This window comes from Lemur catta, chromosome 10 (genome assembly GCF_020740605.2).
Source record: "Lemur catta isolate mLemCat1 chromosome 10, mLemCat1.pri, whole genome shotgun sequence".
Classification (NCBI taxonomy): Eukaryota; Metazoa; Chordata; class Mammalia; order Primates; family Lemuridae; genus Lemur; species Lemur catta.
The window spans coordinates 3,115,797-3,127,808 of record NC_059137.1 but is presented as its reverse complement, the minus strand read 5'-3'; the positions used below and the strand labels follow the sequence as shown (position 1 = coordinate 3,127,808).

The 12,012-nt window shown below is 62.6% G+C and overlaps 1 protein-coding gene across 1 annotated transcript in view; it reads right to left on the bottom strand.

The window, feature by feature from the left end:
• Nucleotides 1-12,012, bottom strand: part of COL5A1 (collagen type V alpha 1 chain) — a 148,679-nt gene that overhangs the window by 97,112 nt on the left and 39,555 nt on the right. Inside the window, 3 exon segments of the mRNA XM_045563967.1 lie at nt 3,266-3,428; nt 4,355-4,568; nt 11,346-11,513. Of these exon segments, the coding sequence (XP_045419923.1) occupies nt 3,266-3,428; nt 4,355-4,568; nt 11,346-11,513 (545 nt within the window).

The window sequence follows — 12,012 nt, the reverse complement described above, 5'->3', positions numbered from 1 at the left end:
TAGGTAAAGCACTTGCTGTTTTTCAAAGGCTGAAACGGGGGCGGACAGACGGAGACCATCGGCTGCCGGGTAGGACGCCATCACTTCTCCCGCCGGCACCCAGGGGTTTGCAGGGAAAGTGCGGGTTTATGGTGTGTTTGGTCTTGCTGCCCCTTGAAACATTCAACGGCTTAAAAGCGCGTTTGGCTCCGAGCCCAGAACTGGCTGGCTGTCCCCAGAGGGGCCTCATCCTCCTCCACGGCCCCCCTTCCTGTCACAGCTCACCCAAAGAGGGGGTCCTTCCAGCATGGCGCCCCACTGCAGAGGCCCTCCTGCGGCCAGGCACCCAGGCCCTGGCTGCCCCATCCCGTGCCTAGTCCACCCCAGACCCTCCGCCAGGAACGCTGCCACTGCAGGGGGAGCACAGAGTCCACCGGAGCAGTGGCCAGGCAGCCCACGCTCCACCCGCAGCCGTGGGAGGGTGCTGGGACAGAGTCCCCATCACGCACGAGAAGGACAGTCCTGGGAGCCTCAGCCCTTGAAACAGCTTGTTCCAGCTCTTCCTAGAAGGTTCCAGGGCTTCACAGACCTCACGGGCCAGGGGACTCAGGTATTCTCAGAGCCTGTGCGGGGCTACGGAGACAGAGTGCCAGAGGCCCGGGGCAAGGCCGGGCACCATGGCACCATCGGGGCAGCCCCGGTCCAACGTCCTGTCTGGCCTCCGGCCGCCAGGATCCTACCCAGCTGGGGAAGGTCCTACTCGGCTGTCGTTTAGCTAGATGACCTTCGGCAAGTACCTCAACCTCCCTGGTGCTGGCTTCCTGAGCTACAGGGTGGCGGCGAGACCCCCTCTTGCTGGGCGCCGGGGGACTGGTGGAGACAGAGTAGGAGGGCTGCTGACATGAGGCTGCCTTGCCTCTTGCCTGGCTACGTCCTGCCACTGAAAGAAACTCACGCCCGCCCTGTGCCAGGCGCCAAGCGCTCTCTCTGGCCATTGTGTCTGTTTCCGAAAACACAAAGCTGGTTCCTGACTAAGCCCTGGATTGAAAGGAGACTTCCCTGCATGAGCGGCTCTGGCTCCCCTGCCCTGCCCCTCCCTGCATGGTGGCTGCTGTGGGCGTGGAGATTTTCTTGACCACGGTTGTTCGTGGCCTGCGGGAGAGCTCACCCAGCCCAGGCCCCGAGCGCTGCCGGTCAGGTTCACACCGGAAAACTGTCCACGTGCCACAGTGAGAGCACAAGAGCTGGCCAAGGCTGCCTGCTTTGCCCAGATTCTCCCGCCAGCAAGAGGCACACCTGGCACTGGGTCCCCGTCCGTGCGACCCCTGAGCCAGCTTTGAGCACCTGCTCCCCAGGAGAGCACAGAGGCCGCGTCCTGCCCGGCCGAGGACGGCCCCGGCGTCCTGCAGTTCATTCCAGTCTCTGGGCAAGTCCCGTCAGAAGCGTGCCCGGAGGGTGTGTCTGGATCCCTGGCACTGTGGCAGTGCCGGCAGGCCCCACGCGCCCGCCCCGCCCTGCTGAACCCCAGGCTGCCACTTGCTGGAAACCTGAGCCGCGGGCGCCGGGCCTGGCGGAGCCCCACCCACCCCTCCTCCTCCACGGGCCCACCCGTGTCCACACAGCAGCGGCTGCCTTGGTCTTTCCCGGGCCGTCAGCGCTGGCCGCTGGCCCTGCCGCTCCACCTGCCTCCACGCTGGACCAGCACCTGCAGTGCAGCTACCACCAGGTGCCGGTCACCGGGAGGCGGCGAGCCGGCGCTTTGCCGCATTCAACCTCGCGGAATTTTGCCACAGCTCCACGACGTGCCCACATTCACAATCCCATTTTATAGATGGAAAAGTCAGGGTGTAGAAGTAGCTCGGCAGCTTGCCCCGGGCCCAAATCCAACACGTGACAGAGCTCAGCGTCATAGCCCAGGTTGTCCAACCTCGGCCGTGGTGACGCCGCACAGTGCCCACTGCGATGTTCTGGAAGCTGAGACTGGAATTTCACCCCCCGCACACATACAGCTGCAGGGCCGGTACGACCGCCCCGGTCCCCACTAGCAGACGTCACTACCATTACCGCAGAGGTGGAATAAGCACACGTATGTCTCCATCGTGTGCCCGCGGCAGAGCCCCAAGACTGAGTCAACGCCATGTCCTGTCCGGTGGCCCCCAAGTCACCAAGAAGACACACAGCCTGGAGGACCCCGCCTCAGAAATGGCACAGGGAGGGCCGGACACAGAGAGGGCATCCTATGCCACCAAGCGAGCGAGAGGCTCCAGGGAGCTACGCCGGCTCTCAGGCATTCCAGGAGGAACCGCCGCCCTGCCCTGCCCTGCCCTGCCCTGTCCTGCCCTGCCCCGTCTCTGGGGCCCTGGCAGAGGAAACCTGGGAGCCAACATTGCCCTCAGAAACCATCCAGCCCATGGTTTTCAAACCCACTGAGCCCCACAGCCCTTGGTGCACCCCGCATCTGCAAAGCCCAATTTGTGTAAAAGGAAAAGAAGCCCAGCAGGGGGTCCTGGCTGCCCCCAACCCAAGCTGAGGGCGCATCAGTCCCTGAAGTGCTCTTGGGACACAGTCTCTGGGCCCTGCATGGACCGCTGTCCCAGCTCCTCAGGAGGCAGAGCCCTGGAACCCGACTCCTGGAGGCCCCACGTGACTCTGTGGCCCTCCCCTGGGCAGCAGGGATCACTGGTCACCTGTGTCCTGGCAGTGGGACAGGGTGCTCCCACACTGCCTCAGGCTGAGCCCCAGGCCACGAAGGCTCCACGGCTGGAGTGGAGGCCCCAGACCCCACTCTGCCCGGCCCCCAGACCCCAGGCTCTGAGGCAGCCCCCAGGAAGCAGGGCTCTGGCTGGACACCGCTGGGGGCTGCTGGGTCAGGGCACCCCAGGTTGGGTCGGCAGGGGTCTTCCTGGTACAACACGCAGTGGCCAGCTCTGCCCCCCAAGTCCCCCGAGCGTGACCACCCCCTTCCCAGCACGGCCTCAGCGGCGGGAAAGCAGAAGTCGCGCTTCCACAGGCCCCGGGGCAAGGCTGGCCAGAGCCCCGGGTCCTCCCCACGCTGGCACCAGCAGGCACACGTCAGGCCCCTGGGACAAGGGCGGCCACTGCCATCCCCCACGTGGCCTGCAGACGGTGGCAGGTCTGGCCCCTCCATTTCTACAGGCCACACACACCCCTCGGGACAGCGGCAGAGGCTGCCGACCAACAGACACCGTGACCACGTCAGAACGCCAGCCCGTCCCCGACGGACAAGACGGGCCTCGGGGTAGCACGGGGCACGGGCACCGCTCACCTCGAACACCTCCTCGTCCAGAATGCGCGTGCCGAACACGATGATGCCGTTCACGTCTACCATGGGGTGGTCGCTGCGGTCGAGGAACTTGGTGCTCTTCTTCTTACAGTCGAGGATCAGGGTGACGTTTTTCTTGTGGACACTGAGAGCAATCCGGTGCCACCTGCAAGGAAAGGGACAGCCCCGGGGGTGAGGAGGGGCTTGCGGTGCCGAATGCCAATCCCAGGGGCCTGTGCAGACCCTGCGAGACACAGGGGGAGCCCCGCTGCAGCTCGGCCAGGCCTCTGGGCTCAGACGAGTCCGGGCACAGATCCCAGCAGCACCACGTGCCGTGGGGAGATCCGCTCAAACCCCGAAAACCTCGGAATTCTCATCTCCAGATGAGGACAGCTGTGCGAACCCTGTAAGCTCCTCGGGAAGCCCGAGTGCAAGGATGGGTGTGGGGCACTCAGCACAGGGTGGGCTCCCAACAGCAGCTGTCACAGCCCTGGGGCAGCCGTCACGTCCCGGCATTGGCACGAGACTACAAGTCCTATGTCTGAAGCCCGACGCAAACCGCAGAGACGACAATTTTCACGGGAACAGTGGAACCAACGCATCTACGGGGAAGTCTTAATGAGGGACACAGAGTCACAGCCTGTCAAAGACCTTAAGGTCTTCAAAGATTGTCACCCACAACCTTGGATGTGTTTGCCACAAACAAGGTGACTGTCACCCACCAGTGTCTGGGTGTGCACCCACCAGAGAATTCCGGCAAGATGTGCCTTTGTTTCTCCCCACCAACCACTCCCACGTCCAACGTGTGCATCCTGAAGGTGCCTTCAAGCCTGCCCGCAACACGCCGGGCGTCACAACCCCCTACGTCCCTTCTGACGCAAACCAGCCGGTGTTTGACACGTTTTAGTGCATTTTACACATGGAGGGGAAAAGACCCCCACAGCCACGGGGGTCAGCCAGGTCTCGGGGCTCCAGCTCCCCACCCTCTCCTCTTGGTGTCACCACACCTGCCGTGACACCCACATCCAGCCAGCGGGCGTCAGCCTGCTCTGCCCTCCAGCAGGAGGACAGGGTTCCCACCGTGCCACTTACTTGCCATCCGACAGGTTGATGCCCCTGAAGAGGGGGTAGTCCTCCGGCCCGGGCTTCCCCGTGTGGTCCTCGTAGAGGAAGACGGGAGAGCGCCCCATCTCCAGCCCGATCTGTTGGATGCCCTGCTCGTTGTAGATGGAGACCAGGAAGGCCTGGCTGCCTTTCTTGGCTTTCACAGTGGTTAGGATGGAGAAGTCCTCAGGAAACGCAGATGCTGCAGCAGAGGACGGGGGTGAGGACGCAGTCAGGAAGCCCCCACCCACGCCCAACCAACTCGGGGACCTGGCAAGCTTTGCCACGCATGGCGTACACAGCCACCTGCTGCGCATCTGCGCTTTGATCAAACTGTTCCTGCAGCCCTTTCCTACTGCCACTTGGCCAAGCCAGCCCCCTCCAAGATCAATTCGAATGCAGCTCCTCCACGAAACTTGACTGGTCCTTCCAGCTGGGAGCCCTCGTACCCTGTCCTCAGTTCCTGCACCTCAGTACGTCTGCACAGAAGCCAGGCTGTGAGCGTCCTCTGGGCAGAGGCTGTTTCTGATGCCCCTGTGTATCCTCCACGCGCCCACCCACTCAGCACTCGCTGGAGGCAGGAGGGAGATGGGAGGGAGACGGGAGGGACGGGGAAGGAGGGAGGAAGGGGGAAGGAAGGCGACAGCCGTGGGACCACGGCTAGAACTGCACTTTCTGATATTTCCTGGTCAACATGTAAAACACAGAAAAAGCAGAAATAAATCCAAAGACTGCAATCCAAATTTAAAATTAAAAAAAAAAAAAAATTCCTAGTATGTTGACAGGCGGAAACGCCCCTGACAGGCGGAAAGGCCCCTCTAACACAGGCCGCGAACAGTCGGAGTCACTAAAGGCAGAGCCCGCGCCACACGCTTGCCCTCAGTGCGCCGGCGGGCCAGGAAACCTCGGCCCCTCCTCTGTGTCGCCCTGGGGGTAAGGTCAGCCACGCGCGCCGCGTGTGACCTGCGGTTCTGCCAGGAGCCCGGCGCTGGCACACGGCCTGTGGCCACTCACAGCGCGGTTGGTGTCGAAGCGCCCGCCAAGTCGGTGCTTCTGAGAGCTGCCAGAGCAGGGGCCCCGGCGAGGTGGCAACACGGGCACACTGAAGGGGCAGGGACCTGCTGCCAGGGCCGCCTTATGCTCGCTGACCCTCCCGAGGGTTTGAGGAACCGGAAGACGGCGAGAATCCACCCCCAGAGCCACCCTCTGGGTCAACCAGACGGCCCAGGAGGCCCCGGCCCTGCCAGTGGCAGAGCAGGGCTGGGCGCAGTGGCGCATGCAGCTATCCGAGGGCGCCCTCTGCTGACGGAATCGCGGTGCAGCGGGGCCGCCTCTGCTTCCCACCATGGGAGCCGGGGAGCCCGTGCCCTGTTGGGAGAGGGGACAGCAAAGGCCCCCACGCCCAACAGTGTCCTGACACTCCCAGGAGGGCAGAGCAGGACACCGCCTGCCGCGGCCTCGGCACCCTCGGTGGGACACGGGACGGAGAGCCCCCCGGACGGCCAGTAGAGAGGGAGGCCCGGCCCCTCCGGATGGTTAAACCAACCAGGGCCCCAAAGCCCAGCCCAGAGCCCTGCGCGAGACCTCAGGGCTGCGACTGCAGCTGAGAAGCCATCACGTGGGCGTCCCAACCCGCTCGCAGAGGTGCTGACCCGAGGCCCAGGGCTCCCAGCTCAGGGTCAGGCACCCTGTGTGGACAAGCCGGATGCCTTGGTCTGTCTGCTGTGCTCAGAGCCATGATGCAGCTGTCCCCACAGAGGCCTGGGTCACGGGTGGGCCTGGCTCAAGGTCCCCACCCCCCATGCTGACGGACAGCTTCAAGCGGTGGGTGACAATGGTCAATGCAGCCATCCAAGGGAAGGCAGGTGTCACCGAGGAGCCGGTACAGCTGCCCTCCACTGCTGGACAGGAAGCCGCTGGGGAAGAGATTTGTTGGGGTCACCATTGCCACACAGCCATCAGCTTCACACTGTCCCTCCAAGTGTGGGATGTGGGCGAGGAATCTGCGATGACAGCCTTAGCGGGTACCCTATGGGGGGGTAAGAAGCCCTGTGCACACCCACGGTGGAGACGCCGGCTGGCAAGGCCAGCGGCAGGGTCTCGGATGCCCCCCACGGTCCTGAGTGAGTGGCACCCACGCCCAGGGCGGAGTCCCACCTGGAGCGGCACACAGGTCCCCACCACACCCAGGAGGGTGGCGCAGCCGTTGGCCACTCCCTCGCTCTCACCGCAGAGGGTCACCTGGCTCCCGCCCCAGCCCAGGACGCCGCTGGGTCCCACGGTCACTGTCTTAGCAGCGAAGGAAGGGAAAGGGGAGAGCGCATTTCCGCAGCTCGACACACCGCGAGGACCGCCGGCCGCCACGTCTCGCAGCTCATTAAGATGCTGTTTCTCAAGTTCTAACATCACTATAGTAACAAATTTTCTCAGCTCACATAAAACTCGAAAGGCTAAGTTATGTTTAACATAAATCTCTCTCCTGGCAAAATAACAATGGATTTATTGTCACTGAAAGATGGTCCACAGGCGTCACGACAGGAGCCGGGACGCCGCCGCGCCCTGTGATCTACGGGGTCTGGGTGGTGCGGGAGGCGCAGGGCGGCCGCCGGACACTCCGTATCTCACTGCCCCTGGGAAGCCGCAGCCGAGGGGTGGCGCCGCGAGAGGCCTGGTTACCCCCTGACAGCATTTCCCCTGCACCTCCGCCGAGGCCCTGGGGCAAGAGCAGTTTTAGGTATACAGGAGGAGCCTAATAAATGCATTTGCCATGAAACTGAACCAACAGCTATTGGGCATATTGACGGATCACTTGATTTGCTCATGTGATCAATAAGCACTAATTGGTCCCCTGTGTGCCAGGCTCTAGGAGACACAGACAAAGACATACATGTGGTCCCTGTCCTCAGGAAGTGACATTTCCACAATGGAGACAAAAACAATAATCAAATAAGTTAATCAAATAATTGCAAAGTGTGCGATAGGGGGAGATGACGGACACAGTCCAGAGGATACAGGGGACAAGATATGATGTCAAGGTCCGGCTAACTCTGGCAGGGGGACAGGAACATGGGAGGGGATGTTCCTGCCGGCCCCTGGTGGCACCAGGCTGAGGAGGACAGAGTGCCAGGGCCGAGGGCTCAGGATCTAAGGGGGTGAGGGGAGGACCACACAGGAGACTCCTCAGCTTCAGTGTCAGATTTGGGCTGGAGCTATGTGAGGGGCCCTGGAGCTGCCACCCGGCAGCCCCAGTGGGGGGACGTGGTCCTGGGACCTCCAGTGTGGCCTCCAGGCCTCACTGCATTCGCTGTGGCCAGAAAAAAGGTTCCAATGCCCTGCACTAGTCCACCCCCAGGAGACACCTGGGATCCGAGGTGGGGAGAAGAAGAAGGGCCCTCTAATCCCAAACAGATTATCAGGCACAGAACATGCCCTAGCCAGGTGGGACCCTCACTTCCTACTGCACAGGGTCCCCAGGGCCAGGCCACCCCCTAGCCAGGTGGGACCCTCACTTCCTACTGCACAGGGTCCCCAGGGCCAGGCCACCCCCTAGCCAGGTGGGACCCTCACTTCCTACTGCACAGGGTCCCCAGGGCCAGGCCACCCCCTAGCCAGGTGGGACCCTCACTTCCTACTGCACAGGGTTCCCAGGGCCAGGCCACCCCCTAGCCAGGTGGGACCCTCACTTCCCACTGTCGGGAGAGGGGCAACAACCGCTGCTCGGGCAGCAGATGCTGAGCTCACTGAAGGAGCCGCAGCCCAGGCCTGAGCACGCTGCCCTCGGCCCTTCCTGCATCCTCATCCCGTATCACCTGCCTGTGCAGCCGCACCCTGTCCTCCCTTGTCCCTATGTCCCCTGGCCAGCTGCGAAGTTTCCTGTGGCCCAGAGTGGACAGGCTGGTTCCACCATCACTGACAGGGGTCAGAGGGTGCAGTGAGGGGCAGGGGACCTTCTGGATGGAGGCAGATTTGGAGCCCGGCCCTTGGTGAAGGGAGAGGCTGTGGGGAATCTGGAGTCGGTTCACAGGACGCCGATGGCACCCGCCCACCCTGGCCTGGGACCCTGAGCAGGAGGAGCATGTGCGAGGCCGAGAGGGTGTGGACAGGGATGAGCAGAGAGAAGACGCAGGGGGACAGGCCCCTCGTCACTGCATGGAGCAGAGAGGGAGGCTGGGGTGCGGCCCCGGGAAGGCAGCACTGGGTGGGCGCCCGTCACTGCTGCAGGTGTGGCCCTTGGGACAACGGCCTCCCCTGGTCGTCTTCCAAGGGGACCACTCGGATCCTGGGTGATTACAGCCAGGCGGTGCTGAGTCAACGGATGCAGGGAGCACCTCACAGTTCCTGGGGTGGATGGGGGTCCCCCAAAGCACAGGCAGCCTGGGGCACACTCGCCTGCCGCATTTAGGGGGGGTCCCGTGGGCGGCTCCTGCCAGGGTCCCAGCCAGTCTAACCTGAGGAGACATCCCCGCTGCAGGCAGAGCAGGAAAAGAGCTGGGGATCCCCAGAAGCGAGCAGGCACCCTCCATGCCTTGCTGGCCACCCCAAAGTGGCCCCTCTGGGCTCCGCCTTAGTCCTCACGGCGTGGTCCACGCGTGTCAGGACCATCCACTACCAACTATTGGGAAAATCTGTGGCTTGGAGTCGCACCCTGTGGTCCGACGGATCCCAGAACCCAGATTACTGGGTCCAAGGAGACTCGAAAAGCTCTTGAACTGGGGAGGAATTTTAGCCTCTGTCCTGCCCTACGTGCAGGCAACGCTAAGGGCTTAACTGCACTTGCTCAGAGGGCAGCAGAGGGCGACTCTTTGGGAACTGCCGACGTGCGGGACCTTGACTCTCCTGGTCTGTCTGTGGCTGGACCCCAGTGCCCAGGTCACGGGCCACTCGTGCAGCTGCTGGGCACGGGAGTGGGTGGGGGCGGAGGTCAGGGCTGGGAGGAGGGCGGCCCACGTCCACGCGTTTGACTGCACACGCTGAGCGGTTTTCAAACGGACGATGTCAAACGGCCGTCCACATCCCACCGCCGAGGGAGCGTCTCAGTCAGCCGGGCAGGAGGGATCAAAGCAGGGAAGAGCACGGTGGCCCGCGTGCTCAGACGGTCGGGACAGAAAGGAGCAGAGGCTCAGTGGGGTCACCAGGTCTGAAGCAGCGAGGTCACAGCCCCGTGTCTGTGACACTGTGCCCTGAACGTCCTTCCCGGCCCAGCACTGGGGACCTGCGTGAGGGACTCCACGGAAATCCCTGCTCAGCCCGTTCTGGAGCCTCCTCTCGGCCACCTGCCACCAATGAGGCGACCGCAGGTCCCGACCGTTCTGCTGTATCAGCTGATTATTACCAGCGGGCCCCGCAGGCGCACTTTGAACACTTCCGAGGACTCAGAAAACAACACAGACTTGAAAGAAATTCCCAACGTGCCACTCAGCAGTTTGTCCTAGATCTCTAGTAATCACCTGATTCCTGAGAGCCCGTGCTAGCTCTTGCCACAAGACGACCCAGCAGGGAGGAGACGACACGGACACAGACTCCAGCAAGGTTCTTGCCGGTGCCCCAGAAGTAGGTGTCGGGTAAGACCAAGCAAACTGGCGAGAGACGCCTCCGAGGGTCAGGTGCCCCCTTTGCACACCGTGCCCCGGCAGGGCCACTGCCACGTGTGTCACACAGCTGGCGTTTGTGCCACGGCTCCGCGTCCATGCCGGCTTCAGCCGTCAGCTCTCGCGAGCCCTTCCCTGGACCCAGGCTCTAGCTCAGGAATCCTAAGCCCGGGTGGGGGCAGAAAATCGTGCAACTTCCAGGCACAGATGCAAGGGAGGGTTCACTGCACGATTCCAAAGGATGCGATCTCCCCAGAAGGTTCAGAATCGCGCCTCCAGACGCAAGGAAAAACCTAGTCCCTGCAGGTCTCTGTAAGGAGAGGTCGTCCTTCCTTGGACGTCCTAAGGCCAGGTGGGTGTCCCCAGCCAGGGGCAACTCTGGCTCCCGAAGGCGGCCCTTTCCGAGACCTGAGGCTGCCGAGCTGCAAGGCAGGGGCTCGGCCCTGAGTTGTGTCCTCCAACCAAAATGACATCCTTGAAAAGAGCTGGCCCTGGTGTCACAGACAACCTGAAAGTCGCGGCGTTTGCAAAGGAAGGCTGAGAAAACAGTCGGGGACGAGCACGCAGAGCAGGAGGGTCAGAGCAGGCGACGGCACAGCCACCAAGGAGGGTGGCCGCCCGGGCCCCAGCGGGGACACGCGATCAGCAGAGACCCCCCACTACTCATTAAAAACTGCCCTAGCTCCGGCTTCAATATCGGGGTCACATCCAGGTCACCAAAAAGATGGAGCACTCTCCTCTAATAATTAGAAAACACCTCATAGAGAGAATTCCTCTGCCCAAGGTCCCTGGTCCCTGTCTCGTCTGAATCAGAAAGAGGAGCTCGTTTCAGGCCAAGCCCCAGCACCTGCCGAGGCCGGGGAACGAGCTTGTCCCTCACTGAGTACGTGCCCAGATGAGCCCAGAGGGTCTAATTAACTCGAGTGGGGCTGGGGGGTGACACTGTGCCCCAAGGCCGGGTGACAGGGACAACCTGGACACTGATTCTTACCCGCTAACACGGCTTTCTGCCCAGGTATATAATTAAGAGCAGAGATCAGGCGCTTGGCAATTGATTCTCATTAAAAGGCTCTGCTCTCCTGCTGGGAGTCACGATGTGTGATTCATGTGTCTCTTAGTGTCATTGCCCCCAATTAAGCCTCTGTCTGGAAGTACTTCCTTCCCCGCGACCCCGAGGTCCCTCTTAACCTCGACCCCAGGAACCATCCATCTCCTTCCACACTTGGAGTCCCGGTGGCCCGTCTGCACCCGGAGACACACCTGCCGGAAAGCGGAGGGTGCAGAGGCCTCACACACCCCACTTTGGAACTGCCTTTTCTCTACAGGGAAACCAGCTGGACTCACGACAGGGGCTTCGTGCAAAACCCAGCACAGAAATGTGCGTCTCCTACCCGGGTACAGCTGCTTGGTGGGCGCGCTGAGCTGCGCGTCTTTGGTGACTCTGTAGGCTACGTCCGGGCCTTTGGAGGATCGCCGCGTCGCACAGAGACCTGTGGTCTTCGTTATTCCATCAGGCAAGTTGGGAAAATCTAGAACCTTCAGGAGATCTGCTGGCTGAGCTGAAATGACAGAGGAGGAGTGGGATTAGCCACGGAGAGGAAAGCAGCACCCCAGGAGTGACCCGGGAGCACCCCAGAGGGTTGCGATGACCCCAGCCAGCCGCTCGCCACCGCCCCACCCTGCACCGCCACACGTATCTGGCATCCGGAAGACACCGCGGCCCAGCGCAGCCCCGGGAGCTGGGAGAGCCAGGCACCACGCCCGGGAGAAGGGGAGAAGGGTCCCGTCCCCGGCCTGCAAGCAGCCACACACCAGGAGCAAACCCCCCCGCCCACCGCCGCCTTCCTCATTTCACTCCCAGATCCTCAGGGGCAAGAGCCACCCAACCCCAGCCCCCCGATGCCCCCTCTCAGCAGCCACGTGGGGAAGCCGCGCCAGACACACGCTGGAAGGCCGCGGAAGACCCTGCTGGCAGAACCGTCTTTAAAGAGTGTGGCTGGCTGAGACGGGAGTGACTGACAGCTCAAGAACCTGCTGTGCCACCTCTAGAGTTTCATG